Here is a 19,358-nt window from a genome sequence, read left to right on the forward strand (position 1 = left end):
GTGTGGGGCCTTTCTTTGGCCTACAGCTATCTCCCAGCATGTCAAATGGTTAAGCTGTGGGAGTTGCAGTCTGAAACATTGGAAAGCAAAATATCTTGCATCCTTCCGAGGTTGCTAAAATGAGTACCTAGATTGTTGGGGGCCAGTTGACCCAGTTGTGAGAAAAATAAAACCCAAGGGATCCTCTCTTAATGCCAGCTTGCCTTCTGGCAGCAAAAAAAGTGCTAGGACCCAGACCACCAGAAGAAAACAAGAGATCAGTTGCTGTCCACCTGTAAAGAGACAATTTCAGCTTTCTCCCTGTGATATCTGAATTAACCCCTAATCAATAGCTTAACATGGAATGCATAGTTGTTGACTAAAATATAATAGAAGGCTGCTTATCTGAAGAAAATTTGTGTTGTAGCAAGGCAAGGCAAAGTATGTCATGTTGAGCAGTGGTCCCAGAAAGCAGCAAGAATAATAACAGCAATCCAACCTGATACACTTCAGTACCATTGACTAGCATTTTAAAAAGAGCTAGACATGCCTAACTACTTTTGGATCGTGCTTCCATTCATAGTGCCAACTAACAAAGGAAATCACCATATGTTCATCTTCTCTTCATGACCAATGGAACTGCAAATCATGCTTGGGATGTTAATTTGAAGCTTTGAAAATGAGTTTAGTGGGATTGAGTTTCCTCTAAGATCTTTATCTCTCAAAAATGTACTTTTCCATACACCAAGGAGTGAAGACAAGGGGAACCAAGGAAACTGATAGTTTATCTTGGCTACAAACATAGTAGACCTTAATTTGCATGAGCACAAAAAAAAAGTACGTTTCATGAGTTGCTGATGTTGCCTAAGAATTACTCACATTTGGCAGAGTGTTCAAACTAGTCTTCTGAAAATACGTTTGGAGAATTGTGGGGTGGGGGAATAATTGCTAAGCATTTAAGATAAACAGCTTGTGTATCTGTTGCTCAATATACTTGTCTGGAAAGGTCCACAGACTATATATTGTCATGGATTTAATTTGCCAAAGCCATAGACAAACATGTTCCAAAGCATATTCAAGTACAGACTTGTGGATGTGTAATCATGCTTTGAGCGATAACACTTTTATAAACAACACAAATAGGAAAGTTTTTCCAATTTATAATGACAGCTAATGGTACATCAGCTTTTAGAGCTGAGAAGAAAAGAAAATCAGTGTTAAAAATACTGCATATCCTAAGAAATTATGTTATTAGATTTTTGGTTTTACTGCAGTTTATGAATCCATGCCTTGAAACCTTCTAAGAATCAGTAAAGCTGGGGGCTGTTTATGAGCTAGTCTCTGAAGACTTCTTGAAGCTTAAGTTTGCACAGATCACTGCTGCTATTTTACAAACAGAATCAACTGTAAACAATATCCCTCACTAGTTCTTGAGCTGTTATTTACTACCTATCCTCTTCTAGTTACAATTTAAAGTGCTAGTCTTTATAAATTCCTGGGCGGTTTAAGACCTGGTTGCCACAAAGATTGCCTAAAATAGTCATTCTCAACCTTTGGTCCTCCAAATGTTTTTTTTACTTCAGTTGCCAAAAGTCCCAGCCAATGCTCAGGAGTTCTGGGAGTTGAAGTCCAAAATATCTGGAGGACCAAACGTTGAGAACCACTGGTCTTAATACGGCTTAAGGAGGTTTCCATCAGATAAAATCTCATAAAATCTCACATTTGTCTAAGTTTAGTTGGGAAATGACTAGAGAAAGAATTGTGTGATACCTTTTCTCCGAAATTCCCTTTCTAGAGAAACTCACCTGGAAAGTGCTGTGAAATATTTTTAAAAGTAGATTAGGGCATAATGTGCCCAGACATTCCAGAAAGCTGAACAGCTGATTTTAATTGTGCTCTGCTTTAGTCTATCTTACTGAACAGATACTACTGTTCTATATTTTTATTGCTGAATGTTGTGCTCTGCTGGGGTGACTTGTAGACTACCCTGTGAACCTGTGCCAAACATTGGCTCATAAATTTTCTAAACTATGTGTAGGTGTTGATCTCCAAAAGTAAGGCTGAGATGGTTGTTTTTTCTAAGCTGAAACTAGGGCTGTCAACTTCATGAAAAAGGATTTAATTTTTGTAATATATTGAAGGTACACTGAGATGTATGTACCAAACTCCAGTGTAGGTACAACAGGCAGCCGCTTGAAAGAGTTCACCTGATGTACAGAATGCAACAGTTGTCATCTGAAACTACTTCTGTAAAAGGATTAGCTGTAAGTCTTTAACAAACAAATAAAAAAACTGAGTTAGTTACAGTTCTGTAGATAGAACACATGCATACGTATGTTCTCTTTGGCATGGTAGAGAAGACCTATAATTTGTTGGAAAGATTACCCTTCTGAATTGATATAGAACAGGAAGAAATAAAGGTATGTTTCAGTTGTTTTAAAAAAATGAACTGCCAACTGAAAATGCCTGCAGATCAGAAGCCTAAGGCCTGTTACAGACAGGCACCCTAGGGCAGACTCAGTTCGTGCTAGGGTTAGAAAGGGGCGTCTCTTCCAGACGCCCCTAACCCTAGCACGGACTGAGTCCGTACGAAATGGCGGCGGACGTTCCACACGGCCGCCGCCATCTTGACGTAGCAGACGCGCTGCATCCGTACGTCGCACCCTGGAAATGACGCCACAAGTGCGTGCTTCGACGCTTGCAGCGTCTCTTCCAGGGCGCAGGAAGGAGCATGATTTTCGCGCTCCTTCTTTGCAGTGTCCGGGAACCGCGCTGTTTGGCTGCTGCGTTTCCCGGACGTTGCAACTGGCAGCTTCTGGGCGGTCTGTAATGCGCCTAAGTTTGCTTTTAAGATGATGAAAATCCAATAAAGGCTGCATTTAGCTCCAGCCCTGAATGCTGCCTCTCTCTATAGTTTTTCACAAAACCAGTAAAGAATTTTAAGAACCTTTCAAAGACATTGCAAATAAGACTGTGAATGGAGTATTCATCTTTATTACACTTTGAAGGAATTGTGTCAGAAAAAAGCTTTCTTACCATGACTTGAAGCTGCTGATTTCTCCTGAAGAATTCTCCTAATTGAGCGTTTACTTATCATTCTTTTTTGCCACTATTGAAAAAGAACCTTATGGCAAAGAGATCAGTAATTTTAATGTGATAAAAAATGAGATCCAGTAATTAGCCTTACTGGAAGCAAAAAATAGTGCTCACTTTGTGTGTCCAGGTGTGTGTACATACCTGCATGTGATGAAGAATTTCACCCTGTCCCATTTGGACACATCTCTCTGTTGGGTTTTTATTGGGACTAGAAGGCCCCACCTGGAATACTGTGTCTAGTTCTGGGCACCACAATTTAAAACGGACGTTGAGAAACTGGAATATGTCCAAAGGAGGGTGACTGAAATGGTGAAGGGTCTGGAAACCATGCCCTGTGAGAAACGGCTTAGGGAGCTGGATATGTTTAGCCTGGAGAGGAGAAGGTTAAGTGGTGATATGATAGCCCTGTTTAAATATTTGAAGGGATGTCATATTGAGGAGGGAGCAAGCTTATTTTCTGCTGCTCCAGAGAACAGGACCCAGAACAATGGATGCAAGCTATAGAAAAAGAGATTCCACCTCAACATTAGGGGAACTTCCTGATAGCAAGGGCTGTTTGACAGTGGAACACACTCCCTCGAAGAGTGGTGGAGTCTCCCTCCTTGGAGGTCTTTAAACAGAGGCTGGATGGCCATCTGTCACAGATGCTTTGACTGAGAGTTCTTGCATGACAGGGGGTTGGACTGGATAGCCCTTGGGGTCTCTTCCAACTCTACAATTCTATGATTCTATGAAATGTTAGTGTATTTTATATCTCTTGTCACCTAAAGATAGCACTGATGAGAAGTTCTGTCCTGTCTCTTTTAAAAAAATTACTGCAAAGACCTCTGTAGAGTGCAGGCATCGAAGTAAAAATTTTGTGCTTAGTTTGCAAGTCACTTTACCCACCCACCCACCCATCTGTGTTGCCATTCAGACCTTTTCTAATATGTCAGGTGGCAACTTTTGTTGCAGAAGGTGGCAAGGCAGATTAAAAGATTTAAAATTGTCAATATAAATATAAGGTACAGCTTTGGAGTGTTTGTGGCTATAAAGGTAGACTCCATGATAAACGCTACAAAGTTGCAATAATGGCATAAATGAAGAATATGTCACTGATATTTATAGTAGGTTTAATTCCAACAGCTGACTGCAGTCATATCGGAACAGCTACTATCACATGTGAATCAGCCTTTGCTCCACCTACTTTCTGTACAGCTGTGTTTAAAAAAAGTAAAAATGTTCCCTAGAAGAATTTTAATTTCCACAGATGTCAAGACATATTTCATATCCCTGTTTGTCTTCTTCAAAATAAGCAGAAGAAAAAATTGTCATGTCACGTGAATCATCTTTCCATATTAATAACATGAATTTAATCCCACTCTGGAATAAACCTGTTTAGTAAGCATAAACAGGGTGGGCTGAATTGGCAAAAAATCATTTATTGAAATAACTTTTTGCTAGCAGAACAGACTTTATATTTGTGGATGTTGATACCTTCTAATATCTTCTATGGTTCAGCTGGTGAACGTTTCCCAACATGAAGATTTATTACTTTGACTTATATGAGTCCAAAAGTGCCCCTTTATCTAATGGAATTTATTTCATGAAACACTGGCATGATAACACTTTTCTTTTTCTGGCGAGAAATTATCTGTGGCTGAAGAAGGGCTAAGAAACAATGGAAAAAATAAAATTTAAATCCCCCAAGTGATCTTTGTCTTGGTTAGATATTGGTATATGATACTTGTTTCTGAACAATTTTTGTAAAATGGTGTCTGATTTTTGTGCGAGCAACTCCTCCCCTTTCTCTCTGAGACACTGGCAAAGAGAGCACTCCCTTTCTACCATTAAGAATCTGTAAGAACCCCTCTCCTTTACCCCACAGCATGCACTGTTTTTCTTGTATCTTTTCCTCACCTCTCCTGTAATATTTCCAACCAATTTCCCTTTTCTTCTTCTTCTTTGCAGTCTTGAGTCTCCATTAAACTTATTTATTTATTTTTCAGACCTGATATACCTAATGTCTCTTCTATAGCCCATTATTTTCCTATTATTTTACTCTCTCTTTTGTTTTTATAGTGGTGGTGGTGTGCCTTCAAGTCTTTTCTGACTTATGGTGGCCATAAGGTGACCCTATCATGGGATTTGAGTTGCAAGTTTCTTCTAGGTGGTTTGCCATTTCCATCCTCTGGGGCTGAGAGAGTGGGACTTCCCTGGGTTTTATGGCCAAGCAGGAATTCAAACCTCGTTCTCCAGTCATAGTCCAATTTAACGTATGTCATTTACATTATTTAAAATGTATGTCACACCTATTTTTTTTTCAAAAAGGCATGCAGCATTAACACAAAGCATTAACATTAAAAACAAACACTGAAAACAAATCCAGAGACAATAAAACAATTGGGGGGGGGGGGGGGGTTGAACAGTAAAGAGAACAGTAGTATCAATCAATTAAATACTTTGGTAAACAAAAAGGTTCATTGAAAACCTGGCCTATTGTTTAAAAAATAGATTCAAACAACAGGAAAATAGATTTCACCTAAACATTATGAAAAACGTGCTGAGAGTAAGATCTGTTCAGCATTGGAACACACACACTCACTCTGAGTGTAGTGGCATCTCCTTCTTTGGAGGCTTTTAAACAGACGCTGGATGACCATTTGCCGGGGGTGCTTTGATTATGAGTTTCTGCACGGCAGGGGATTAGACTGGATGCCTCTTGGAGTCTCTTCCAATTCTGATTATATAGCCTCCAGCACCTGATATTCATTGGCAGTCCCCATCTAAGTACTAACCAAGGCTTAGCTTCCATGATCAGATGGTATCTGGTGTCTTTATGGTACTTAGACCCTCCCAACTGAGTGGCTTGATTAAAAAAAAAAGGGGGGGGGAGTAACTTTTCCATGCACTGTTACATGGATAATCTCACCAGTTTATACTCCACTTGCTTTTTGTTCATTTACAAGAAGTCAAAGTACTGACTTTAATTTTAAAAGTTTGAATTGGACAGCTAAGGTTTACAGTACTTGCTGACACAAATGTTCTCATCTGTTTGCTTAATTAGAAAATAAGCAAAAGAACCTTTCATATGGTGCTTATTTTGCTTATTTTCTAATTATCCTCCATTTATTAGTTCAACAGTATCAATTTTAATGGTTTTTGCTATGTCTTGTGTGTGCCCACAAACATGGAAAAAGGTCACAAATGTATATTTCAGATTCTCTCCTACAGCACTGAAAATAAGGAGACCCATAGTAGGTGCATAAACCTTACATTGGAGCCCATCAAGGACTTTTGTGAATGAAGAAGCACAAGAATAAACTCATTGGCCTGTTACAGACAGCCAAAATAAAGCTGCTTCGAGTCACAGTGGAGGTATGGTGTTTCAATGATGCATGCGTCCTAAGAGTCCTGAAGCCACACCAAAGCCACGCTCCAATCTGGAGTGTGGCTTTGGTGCAACTTCTGGATTCTTAGGACGCATGCATCATTGAAACACCATACCTCCACTGTGACTCAAAGCAGCTTTATTTTGGCTGTCTGTAACAGGCCATTAATTCTGAAGACTTAATAATTCTCAGGAAGCTTCAATCAGCCAGTCAATCACTTTATTTATATCCTGCCTTTTTACTAAGTGTGGGACTCAAGGCAGCTTCATTAATTCCCAAGACTGTATTTTCTCCCTCCCACTACCTCTTTTCTGTAGCCTGTATTTTAAATGGATTGCTAAACCTTTGTTTATGTTTTGTACATAATGCTTAATCATTGTGTTATGAGCATACACACCCTTCTCTTCTCTGATAAATGTTCATCTAATGCCCATGATAAAATGTGTGTGTGTGGGGGTGGGGGTGGGGGGGGGGAGATTGGTGACACTAGCTTATTTCTATAGCACTACAGTTCAGTCAGTTGAACTAGAGTGAAAATAAAGCATCATACCATATTAAAACTGTGGTTAAAGAGAAACATTTTATATTGATCTCTATTTGCAGGTGGATGGAAGTGTGTTTAGATGAAGAGTTGCCACCTACTACTGAACTGGAGGAAGGATTAAGAAATGGTGTGTACCTTGCCAAGTTAGCAAAGTTTTTTGCACCAAAGTTGGTCTCTGATAAGAAGATCTATGACGTGGAACAAATACGTTATAAGGTAAATTGTTTGCTCACAACTGAGAGCAGGGACGTAGCCAAGGGGGGGGGAGTTCTTGGGGTCTGGACCCCCCCCCCTTCCATTAGAAAAATGAATGGAGTGTGCTGCTGCGCTGCTGCACCCAAGCCCCATTATAATGGTGGCACTTAGTCTGGACCCCCCCCCCTTCCTAAAATCCTGGCTACGTCTCTGCTGAGAGAGTTGTTCACAGTTGCTCTGATTCCTTGTTCATAATTTTACCATATCAGCGTAATGAGGATGAACACCAGTTTTGAGGAAGATCTGCATAACAAACAATCCCTACCTCCATCCCACATTAACCTTAGTAGGCAATGTTGGCCATCAGCCATGATAGAGGTGTTCAGCCCAGTGCCAAAATGCCTAGCTGCACTCAGAGTTGTTTTTAAATCTCTTACTAAGTTTCCTTTGCAAAATGCAAAAGGAAAGACATTAGTTAAATAGATGCATTTTATATTTACAAATGTATTACCATGTGCAAAGATATAAAGGTCCTGCATGTCGGTGTCCATTCCAGATGTGTATTTAAGAAAATCTATGTCCTGATACAGACAGACCAAAATAAAGCTGCTTCAAGTCACTTTGGAGGTATGGTGTTTCAATGATGCATGTGTCCTAAGAGTCTGGAAGCTGCATCAAAGCTGCACATCAGTCCTTAGAACTGGAGTGTGGCTTTGGTGTGGCTTCAGGACTCTTATGTATCATTGAAACACCGGCCTGTTACAGACTGCCAAAATAAAGCTGCTTTGGGTCTCTTTGGAGGTATGATGTTTAAATGATGCATGCACTCTAAGAATCTGGAAGCTGCACCAAAGCTGCACTCCAGTGCTTAGGAATGGAGTGTGGCTTTGGCGCGACCTCCGGACTCTTAGGACCCATGCATCATTTAAATAGCAAAGAGACCCGAAGCAGCTTTATTTTGGCAGTCTGTAACAGGCCACCATACCTCCAAAGTGACTCGAAGCAGCTTTATTTTGGCTTGTCTGTATAGGGTCATGTGATCTTAAACCTCTTTAATTGCTGGACGAAAAAAAGGTGCTGTCTTATAAACCTCTTTTCCTGCTGTTAAAATAAAATAATAAACCTGAAGATAAATATCAATGAATTACTGGCTCAGTTTTAAACCTAAGAATAGAGCATAAGCAGGCCTCCATATTTTTCACCTGACAGCATTCAGTGTTCTTTGATTACATGTATGGAAGCAGCTTTACAGACCAGGCCTGAGAACAATAGCAAATGCCAAAATCTACCAAGAAGAAACTCTTTGGTACTTCCCAAGTGTAAATTTTGTAAACAGATGCTTAATTATCATGCTTGATGTCCTAAGGAGATCTAAATTCTATAATCATGATTCAGTTATTTTTTTTTTAATTCTATTGCATTAGCAGACTGTATTTGATGATGTGCTAAATCTAAGGCTTAATTGGTAAGGTAAAAAAAATCTGAATGAGATGAATCTAGTGGGTACATGGTTTCATTTCATGATACATGTTTTGGAAATGTTCATAATTTGTTAAGATTAAGCAGCTAGCTGATGTAATGAATAAAGATAAGTATTTGGAATATCTTGTGATTCCCTGTTCATATAACCAAGGATTTTTCACTCAGACTGTCCCTGTAGAGATGGAGAAAACTGAAGAGATGGCTCCTGTACCTTTAATGGTTATGAAGGAGATGAAATTTCAGCAGGAGTTTCCTATCAAGCAAGCAGGCTACAAGCAACACCTATGGAAATGCTCACAGTCAGGTTACAAGCAATACCTACTGAAATGCTCACTTCTATATAACCATTAAAGATGGATGGAGTCACTAAAAAAACTGAGGAATCCTTTAATGCTTCTGTTACTTTCTACTCTTTTCCTTTTTCCCCATTAGCGGTCAGGTCTTCATTTTCGGCACACAGACAACACAGTACAGTGGTTGCGGGCAATGGAGTCCATCGGCCTACCTAAAGTAAGTATTTGAATCTTGGGTGACTTTGTAGCCATGTTTAAAATGTTTGCTAAAATCAGCTTCAAGCAGAGCAAGTCAGACCACTGACCAGTCTTTCTCAGGATTGTCTATTCTGACTGGCACTTGCTCTCTAGGGTTTCAGGTGGGGTCTTCCCCAGCTTTAGTGAGAGATTCTGAAGATTGAACCTGACACTCATTGATATGCAAATTACAGCCCCTCTTGTAATTTGGAGATTATATCAATCTTGTACAGTCAGCCCTTCTTATACACTGATTTTTTATACACGGATTCAAGCATCCATGGTTTGAAAATGTTCCAAAAAAGTATAAATTTCAAATATTTTCCATTTTTTATAAGGGACACCACTTTGCTATATCATTACTGGTATATATAATGGGACTTGAGCATCCATGGATTTTGTTATCCATGGGGGATCTTGGAACCAAATCCCAGCGTATTACAAGGGTCCACTGTACTACAATCCAGAGTTTGAATTAGTAATAAATTTTGGATTGTAGCTCCCAGAATCCAGTGGCCATGTCTACTGGGGGATTGTTGGAGTTGTGGTCCAAAAAATAACTTTTTGAATCTTTCTTACTAATTCACAGCAAATTGGGAAAAGCAAAAAAAAAAGGTATTCTGCCCCTTGTATTTTGCCAAGGCAGTTGGTACCATGCAGAACACATGGAGGCTCTCATATTTTCCAGCTGCTGTCGATCAGTGTTGTTGGGTTAAGCAACTCATATGTATTTCAGAGACCTGGCATTGAGGCTGGGAACAACTGGACAATCCAAAGAGATAGAAGAAGGAATTACTTGACATTTCCAGAGTATAAGGTTATAAACATCACCTTAACCAATATTAAGAAACGTGAACTAAGACACCATGTTTTCAAAGTTTAATCCCCTCCAATTACTTTGAGACCCATTGCTTGTCTCCCCTCCATTGCATGTGTGTGTGTGCGCAAGCACACATCATTTTTGGACTCGCAATGTATAATCTTTCTGTTTCACACAATTGCGTCATCTCTGAGCTTGGATAACTTACTTTTTTAACCAGTGGCCATACTGACTGGGGAATTCTGGAAATTATAAGCCAAAAAGTAATTTTGCTAGGCTCTGTTTTACCTTGCCACTCTACTCTCACATTCTCCTTTTACATGTTTTTACTTTAGCAACTCCCCAGTAGGTTTTAATACCACCGTTTAATTCCTATAAAAATTGCCAACAGGTGTGTTTTCACTTTTTCTTTTCTTTTCTATAAACTCCTAGGAAGATTCCTTAAGCAATCTGCTCCATTTCTATATTGCTTTTAACAGTTTTATACACACCAGAAATCCATTCCCCCCCTAACTTGACTGAGAACTATAGAAGTACCTATGAGATTTAACTTCTTTTTGTCTTTATTTTAAACAATACTTGTTTCCTTAAAAAAAATAGAGGTGAGTTAGGCCCCTCTCAGTTGTCTGGTGGTTGTTGTTTACCATCAAGTCAATTTTGATTTATGGTGAACCTATGAATGCGAGACCTCCAAGAGGCACAGTCATCAGCAACTCTGCTCACGTCTTGTAGACTTGGGGCCGTGGCTTGCTAGATTGAATAAATCTACCTGCCATACATTGTGTGAGAAGTCCAACTCATACACCTATGAGATGGATGCTGTAATATTTAGCTTGGGCCAGCTGCCTCTATGACTTCCTGCTTGCTGAGTTTGTGCCCAGTGGTACAGTGCTTTATCAAGCAACCATTTTTCTAGGCAGGGATGAATGCCAGTCATTCAGGAAATGTAGTAGATGTCAGCGCTCTTTTGGAGGACCACAACCCAGTAGTAAACTTGTCTTTCCATGTTTGTTTGAGAACACAGCATCTCCAGTTTAAAAAGTCCCAAGGTAGGAAGTGACAGTATTGGGCAAAATAGACCAGACATCAAATTTCATATTATCATATGCGAATATGTGAAAGGAATTACACTAAGGGAAGAGCTTGTAAATGTTACTGTTTGGACTATCATGCTGTAGATAGTGAAATGACTGCCAAAGGCAGGAAGTGATGAGAGCAATAGCTCCAGCCATTTCTTCTAAGCCTGCCAGCCTATTTATATCCCCTTTCTCCCCTGTATTTGCTTGTTCCTAACCAGAGCTAATTGCCTGCCTCACCTTGGCCCCTTCTCCAAGCACATCATCAAATGAGATAGCATTAGGAAGGGGTCTGACCATTGATGAAGACATAATGAACCATATTATCAAAATACTGCTTCATAAAATTAAAAGAACAAATACAATGTCAGCCAAACCAGACAGTCCTAATATTATAATTAATTCAATTACTTTTCAGGTGACTGTTGCTAAGATATAGACAGTGATTATTTCCATATCAGTATGTAATGGTATGAGCCACCAGGGTGTAGTGGTTCCAGTATTGTACTACTACTCTGGAGAACAGGGTTCAAATCCCCATTTGGCCTTGGAAACCCACTGGTGATCTTGGGCAAGGTAGGCTCTCTCAGCCTCAGAGAGAGGCAAAGACAAACCCCTTCTGAACAAATCTTGTCAAGAAACCTGTGTGATAAGTTTGCCTTAGGGTCACCATGGGTCAAAACCAACTTGAATGATTCAACAACAACAAATTTCATGATATAAATAATTATGAACATACTGCAAAGCTATTGATTGGTAGACAATGGTAAATTCAACTGTACATATAATCATGATATACTAAATTGTATTTGGATAGATTCAGGCTGTATCCTAATAAGTATTCACATATACTTAAATGTTTTTGTTCAATATCATTTACTTCTATTCAGAAATGTATAGGGTTGCACTATAACAGTTTGCACTGTTACGTTATTGTGCAGCTACCAAATTCAGAATCCTCTGAACAATTCAGCATCACTGGTTAGACAGTGTCAAACTAGTCTTTGAGTTGGTTCTCCATGTCAAAATACAACCCATGTACAGTCTGATAGTCTGTTAAATATTTATTTGTTTGTTGAAATATTTGTTTATTGAAATGATGGTGTATTTTTCCCCTATTATTCATACTACCCAGATTTTCTACCCAGAGACCACAGATGTCTATGATAGGAAGAACATACCTCGAATGATATATTGCATTCATGCACTAAGGTAATATTTAGACCAACATGAGTATAAGTATGCCTCCCCTGAATCTGCTTCCTTTTTAAAAAAAAAAAAAAAAAAGTTGGCAGTGAAATTGCATTTGCTTACAGCCAGCAGTTTACAGGTTATGAAGGTAAAGTGGGCAATAAAAATTGATGTTGTGTACATACCAGAAGGAACACAAATGGCATGCATGTGCACAACTTTCTGTGTGGAAATAGTTTAGCAGAATTGCTGTGCTAGCATGCATGCATTTCTTTTAATATCATGCCATGCAGTCATGGCAGAGTAATGGATCCTGTAAACTGTGGCCCTCCAGATGATTTTGGATCACTAGCGATCATAGCCAATAGGAAGGGACAATGTTAGCTGCAATCGAACATCATTTAGAGCAGTGCTATTCAAAGTGGTGGTCTCTGGACTGGTGCCAGGCCATGAGTCTTCAGCTGTTGGTCCCTGGAAAGTTTCCAGGAAAGAAAGGAACACCTGTAGTCTATGAGTACCATTATGGTACTGATTCCTGTCCCGCTGGAAAAAAATACCTACTGATTCCCCACATCAGATTAATTAGCACTGATCTAAAGCCGTGTTACTGAAAATGATGATCTGTGGATCAATGATGATCAAAAGCCATCAGCTGCCAGTTTACATCGAGTTTCCAGCAAACTATAGAAATATATTAATCAGGCGCAAATAGGGTACATGGGCACATTGGGGGGAAAGTAATGCTGTTCTGCTATATCAAATAAGTTGAGAAGCACTAATTTAGATTGGAGGGAGCAGGGTTTTTTTCAATGTGTCAGAGACGTGCCCTAAATTTGTGCCTGTTGAGTAGAGGTGTTTCTTACTTTGCTAGAAACTTCCCAGGAACCATTGGCTCAGGGACTGGCACTGGTCCAGGGACCATTAGGATGAGTTGCACTGATCTGTGAGACCTCTCATTGTTATAAGGAACTGTAATAATAATATAATAATAATAAAATTTATTTATATACCGCTATTCCATTTGATCACAGCGGTGTACAACAATTGCAATAAGGATACAATACAAGATAAAAATTGCAATAGATAATTAAAACTTACAAAACAGTGCACAGTAGATATAATACTGCTGTATACTAGACAAGAAAGAGTTGATCTGTATGCTTAATATTCTTCTAGCGCATGAAAGAGGATTGGTTGGGCACAGACAGCATGTCCAGCAGAAAATATTTTTTCCTGTTTTAGTATGTATTATGGCCTAGCCAATTACTAGTCCCAACTGAAATGGATGTATTGAATGAATGGAACTTTCATAAGTGTTAACTGAGCAGTGTCTCTGTTCCATTTGGAAGTAACAGCTGGATATAAGTGTGTGTGTGTGTGCTACAATATTTTTCTTAATAGGTTGCTCATCCTTAAGAAATTCAAAACCCGAGTGTAATTATCTAATTTTCCCCATTAATCTCTCTCAAATTATAGTTATTATGAGTGAGCCATTTTCTTAAGAAGTTTTTTGAACTCTGAATAATTTCAGTTTTGTTAATTATCTTGGTGATTTGGGTGAGACATTGTAATCCAAACAGTAAACAAAGCAAAAATGTTACTGATAGGGTAATCTGTATTTCCTGTATAACAGTATTCTATATGTTGGATGTTTTTGCAAGTCTGTAGCTGTTTCCTGATGTGGACACATGGGACTCTTTAAGTTAAGCAGCTAATAAAGAAATGGCATAATAAGTTCCATTGCAGTGATGTCACAATCTTTGGTCAGATGTTCTACTGAATGTTAAACCAAGAGAGGATTTCAAATGTTTATTTCTGCTGGAGTATTGAAGACGGCTTAATCGATTGTTTACCTACTATAATAAACAAAGCTATGGGGCTTTTTGCATTTAACTGTGTTACTACAAAGGCAATTAGTACTTTTTCCATGTATTTAAACTCTTTTGCACAGCGTTATTGCCTTTTGAATTTAACTTCCAAAAAGTAGTTGGACTTGAATATGACCCCAGGTATGATCTAAGTCATCAACTACCAATAAATAAATAATTAATGGATTTGCCTCATACTGTGCCCCTTAAGTATAGAGCTTTAACACTTCTGCTTGGAAGAAAAGGCATTTAATTTCAAAGGAAATTGAACTTTGTTTTACCCATATCTCTGCTTCTATATATCATTAATTGTCAATTGAATGTGTGAATGGATCCACTTGATAATCCATTGTTACTGTGAGGGATCAAATCCTCATCCTTAACTATACTAGTTTGAAATAAGCAGCAGTAGTTGCAGTGGAGGTGCCCCTCACCTTCTGCCTTGTCTGGCATGAGTCACAGGGGTTGGGCTGATGGATCCATAAGCAAACACAATTTCTCCCCAACTCCAGTTTGGATTCTTCTACCTGTCATAAAGCAATATATATTCGCATGTGAATAAGGATTCCTGTCACACAGATTGTTTTCCTTATCCATTGAAAAATTACTGCACTGTGTGTGCACTGTTTAGCATGATCCCTCTTAAATAGCAAATAAGACATCTGTGTTTAGATTTGAATATATGATGCTACAATTTCAGTCAACCCAGTACCTAATAAGAAGAATGTAAATGCAAACAGGTAGTTCCTATCCTGTCTGTCAGTTCTCCAGCCTTCACAATGGTGTGAAACCCTTTCAAATTAACTATATTTAACTCCTCTGAATCTTTCTGGATACTTGTTTGTACAATCAAAATGTAAATCTCTGGAGTCTTAGTTGAAGCTAAGAACCCTTAATTTTCTTAATCAATTTTCAGTTCCCTGCTAAAGAATGTGGTTCTTCCTTGTTGTTTGTTGTTGCAAATAACAACAACAATAATATTTATTTCTTGCTCACCTCTCCCCATAAATAGAGGCGGGGAACAATAACAAATAAACAATGCACATCAATTAAAACACACTAATTAAAACATGCAACAATTTAAAAGGACAAATAAGACACACATATTCTAAAACAATCCACATTTAAAATTCATCATTTAAAAATCATCTGGATAAGATATAGTACACTTAAAAGTGCTTACTTTCTAAATTCAGGTGATCTTTGTGCTTGCAGTTATATTAAATGTGAATAGTTGCTGCTGAGATTTTGAAGTTAATATCTGTTTTCAAGCAGTTCATCTTGGTTGGTTGGGGTGTGTATGAGTGTGTGTTAAAGATCACAGCATGGCTACAAGTGTGTTTGAGAAGTGTATTTTAAAGCCTGAACACCAAAGACAGCAATTCATGTTAATAATTCTTAATACACTGTAAAGAGCTCTTGTATCACCTTTGAGACTAACTGAAAGAAAGAAGTTGGCAGCATGAGCTTTTGTAGACATAAGTCTACTTCCTCAGATGCATTTGAAAGTATCTGAGGAAGTAGATGCATCTGAGGAAGTAGACTTTAGTCTACAAAAGCTCATGCTGCCAACTTCTTTCTTTCAATTAGTCTCAAAGGTGCTACAAGATCTCTTAACATATTCACTTAACGGACTAACCTATATCTATGGATATTTCATTTGTGATACTCGTTATACCTGAAAACTATTGAATTACAACTTAGTTGAATGCTTGTCACTGTCAAGTAATAAGCAAAGTTCTGTTGCCCTCTAGTGGTAAAAAAAATCTCCCATAAGCCATATTTTCCCAAGATAAGAGGGAGAACCATGCTGACCAACAAACTTAATAGTGCTGGTTTTACAGAAGAAGATATAAACATTTCAGTGGCACAGTGATTGGTTGAGTCAGCAGTGCCAGCATGAAAATAATTAAATGAATCTCTTTTAATCATAGGAAGCAAAAACAGAATTGTTCAGCATTGTGTTGCAATGGTGGAAACATCCTTTAATAGAAACAAAGGGCATTGTTGTAATGCTGCTTTTAAAAATCTAATAGTACACATTGGAAGAAAAGGGAAGATCTGTTGTCAGAATGAGACAAATTAAACAGATTTATCTAAGCAAGCCTCTATTAATCCTTTAGGTGTTAGACCCATTCTCCTTGGCTGCTGTTGGAATGTTCTAAGAAAGCTTATATTATTGGAAATCCTTTACTTCCTTTCTCAGAATTTGCTACTTCCACAGACTTTCTAATACTATTTTTCCTATTGCCTTTGGTCCCTATTACATAGCAACTCAGCCAAGTTCAGTATCTGACTACATTTGCACACAGTATCTCTTGCCACTTCTTTGTTATATCAACTTTTGAAATGTTAAGCTCCTCTGAACAGGCTTCCTTTTTCTTTTTTCATTCTAGAAAGTGTCCTGGTCACTGATCATGCGGTCTAAATATACATGAGCCACTTTGACTCTCATTTCTAAAAAACACTTTGATTAGTCTCTTCTGCAGTCTTAATAAAATTTCCCAAATCATTAACAGTTGTTAATTTCACATGGCAGGAAGACATGAATAAAGATGTGAATTTGTTCAGCTGTTGTCCAGATGGTTTCACTGCAGATGTTTTGGAATGGTATTAAATACCGTTTTTTCAAGCAATGCTTAAATGAAAGCCGAGTTTCCTCAGAATGTGTTCTGTACTTTTGAGATTATTTCAGATTCCCAGAAGTATTTGAGTATTCAGTAGACTGATCTTTACAGGCTGAAATACATAATTTCCTGATTTTATACATAAAATCATCATTGTATAGTTTTATTCTTGGAAAACTGAACCAAAGTAAACTCTCATCAAAATAAGTTATCTAGGTTACTGATCTATATTTTATGTGTGGCTTTCAGATGTGAAGAAAGAAAATCCCAACATTTGCAACCTTTAACTTTTAACAAAACTAATCTATCAAGAAGATAAGAGATTGTTATTTCAGGAGAGTAATTTTATCAGTCTAACAAAGCTAGAATTCTATGGTACCTTAAAAGGCTCAGAAATATATTGCAGAATGAATATTTAAAGGCAGCAAGCTATTTTATCTGATGATTGTTTATGTAATTAACATTTTGTGATATAACATATTTCCACTTTTTCTTTGTAGTTTATATTTGTTTAAACTAGGAATAGCTCCTCAGATCCAGGACTTGCTGGGGAAAGTAGATTTTACAGGTACCTTTTCATCTTTGTTTGCAATGTTTTCTTGTTAAAGATTCATCCCCTCCTTTACAGCTGCTTCTAATAACATCGTATTTGTGTGACAGTTTTTTTTATGTACTCCCCCAGCATTCTCCATATTCCTGTTATGAAGTGGGTGTAGAGTAGTTACGTAAAGAATGTGCTTTATTAAAAGATGCTAGGTAACAAATTCTTGTGTCTTTTGAGCTGCAGTTTTTCTCTGACTGGAGGAGAAGGCCAAGGAGAAGTGCAATCTCAATGATGTTAAGATCTATAAGTTACCCTCACCCTATGTACATCTAGCTTGTGTATGCTTTTGTTGTGTAACAAATCCTAAACAGTTTTGTCCCTGTAGCTTTACCATCTTCTTTTCCCTACTCGTTCTTTAAATAGAAGAGGAAATCAGTAACATGAGGAAGGAACTGGAGAAGTATGGTATACAGCTGCCGTCATTTCATAAAATTGGAGGTATACTAGCCAGTGAACTTTCAGTGGATGAAGCAGCATGTAAGTTCTCCTGATCAGAGTGTCAGAAACAAACATTTTGAATTGTTATTTAAAATGTGTCTGCAACTTCCATTAATTTCAGACATCATGTGAAAACCAATTTCACCATGTTAAGGAATCTCATTTTTTAAATCCTGTAGTCTGAAGTATGCAGAAAACTTCCCCTTGGACTTGAACTAGACAACTAGCCCAGAGGTTCCCAAACTTTCTTAGTTCACAGTTCCTTAGTCTTTTGATAATTTTTATGGCTCCCCTAGGCTAAAGAAATTGACTTAAATAAATAAAATAAAAATAAAATTTTTATTTATATACCGCCCTTCCTCAGATCAGGGCGGTTTACAACATTTTAAAAACATTATACACCATTAAAAACATTACAATAAAAACAGAAAAGCCCCGAGTTAGCCGGTCCTCTTGCCAGTGAGGAGGAAGGAGGTCCGTAGGACAACTTAGTCGGGGAATGCATTGCCAAAAAGGAAGGTCTTCAGATCCTTTTTGAATTGGGCCAGGGAGGTGGCCGAGCGGAGCTCTATGGGCAGCGTGTTCCAAAGGGCCGGGGCGGCGATGGAAAATGTCTTCCTGGTCGTGGAGACAAGCCTGGCCCCGGAAACCCTAAGTAGTTGCTGCCCAGATGTTCTGAGGGTGCGGGACGGAATATATGGGGAGAGGCGGTCCTTCAGGTATCCTGGGCCCAAGCCATTTAGGGCTTTATAGGTCATCACCAACACCTTATATTGCACCCGGAAGCGGATCGGCAGCCAATGCAGATCTTTTAGCACCGGTGTAATGTGGCTGGCCCTGGAAGTACCAGTGACCAGCCTGGCTGCCATATTTTGTACCATTTGTAGCTTCCGGGTTTGGTATAAGGGTTGCCCCATGTAGAGTGCATTGCAGAAATCCAGTCTCGAGGTTACCAGAGCATGTACCACAGTTTCAAGGTCCCTCTGGGCCAGGTATGGGCGCAGCTGGCGAATAAGCCGAAGCTGATGACAGGTGCTCTTGACTGTCGCATTCACCTGAGCAGTCAGGTGAAGGGACGAGTCAAGAAGCACCCCCAGACTGCGCACGGAGTCCTTCACAGGGAGCGTGACCCCATTCAGGACAGGTGGAACCACCGCCATTCCTGGACCAGGGGAACCTATCACGAGTACCTCCGTTTTCTCTGGATTCAGCTTGAGTCGGTTTTCCCTCATCCAGCCCATTACTGACTCCAGACAGGCCACGAGAGGAGAGACGCCATCCTCAGTCACTGCATCAGTCGGAGACATAGAGAAGATTATTTGGGTGTCATCAGCCTACTGATAACCCCGCGCCCCATGTCTCCGGATGATCTCTCCCAGCGGTTTCATGTAAATGTTAAATAGCATGGGAGACAGAATGGCTCCTTGAGGGACCCCAGTTTTAAGGGCCCTCTCGTCGGAGCACATGTCTCCCAGCTGCACCATCTGGGACCTCCCAGAGAGGTAGGACCGGAACCACTGGAGCGCAGTGCCCCCGA

The 19,358-nt window shown here is 39.0% G+C and overlaps 1 protein-coding gene across 3 annotated transcripts in view; it reads left to right on the forward strand.

Annotated features, from left to right (window-relative positions):
• IQGAP2 (IQ motif containing GTPase activating protein 2) overlaps positions 1 to 19,358 on the forward strand; it is a 196,588-nt gene that overhangs the window by 99,903 nt on the left and 77,327 nt on the right. For all 3 annotated transcript variants that reach the window (XM_089494494.1, XM_089494496.1, XM_089494495.1), the window contains 5 exons: positions 7,050 to 7,206; positions 9,100 to 9,177; positions 12,229 to 12,305; positions 17,280 to 17,347; positions 17,747 to 17,860. In XM_089494494.1, the coding sequence (XP_089350620.1) occupies positions 7,050 to 7,206; positions 9,100 to 9,177; positions 12,229 to 12,305; positions 17,280 to 17,347; positions 17,747 to 17,860 (494 nt within the window). The remainder of the gene's footprint in view (positions 1 to 7,049; positions 7,207 to 9,099; positions 9,178 to 12,228; positions 12,306 to 17,279; positions 17,348 to 17,746; positions 17,861 to 19,358) is intronic.

The sequence above is a fragment of the Sceloporus occidentalis genome, unplaced genomic scaffold (assembly GCF_023333645.1).
Source record: "Sceloporus occidentalis isolate IW3139 unplaced genomic scaffold, rSceOcc1.0.p SCAF_1, whole genome shotgun sequence".
Classification (NCBI taxonomy): domain Eukaryota; kingdom Metazoa; phylum Chordata; class Lepidosauria; order Squamata; family Phrynosomatidae; genus Sceloporus; species Sceloporus occidentalis.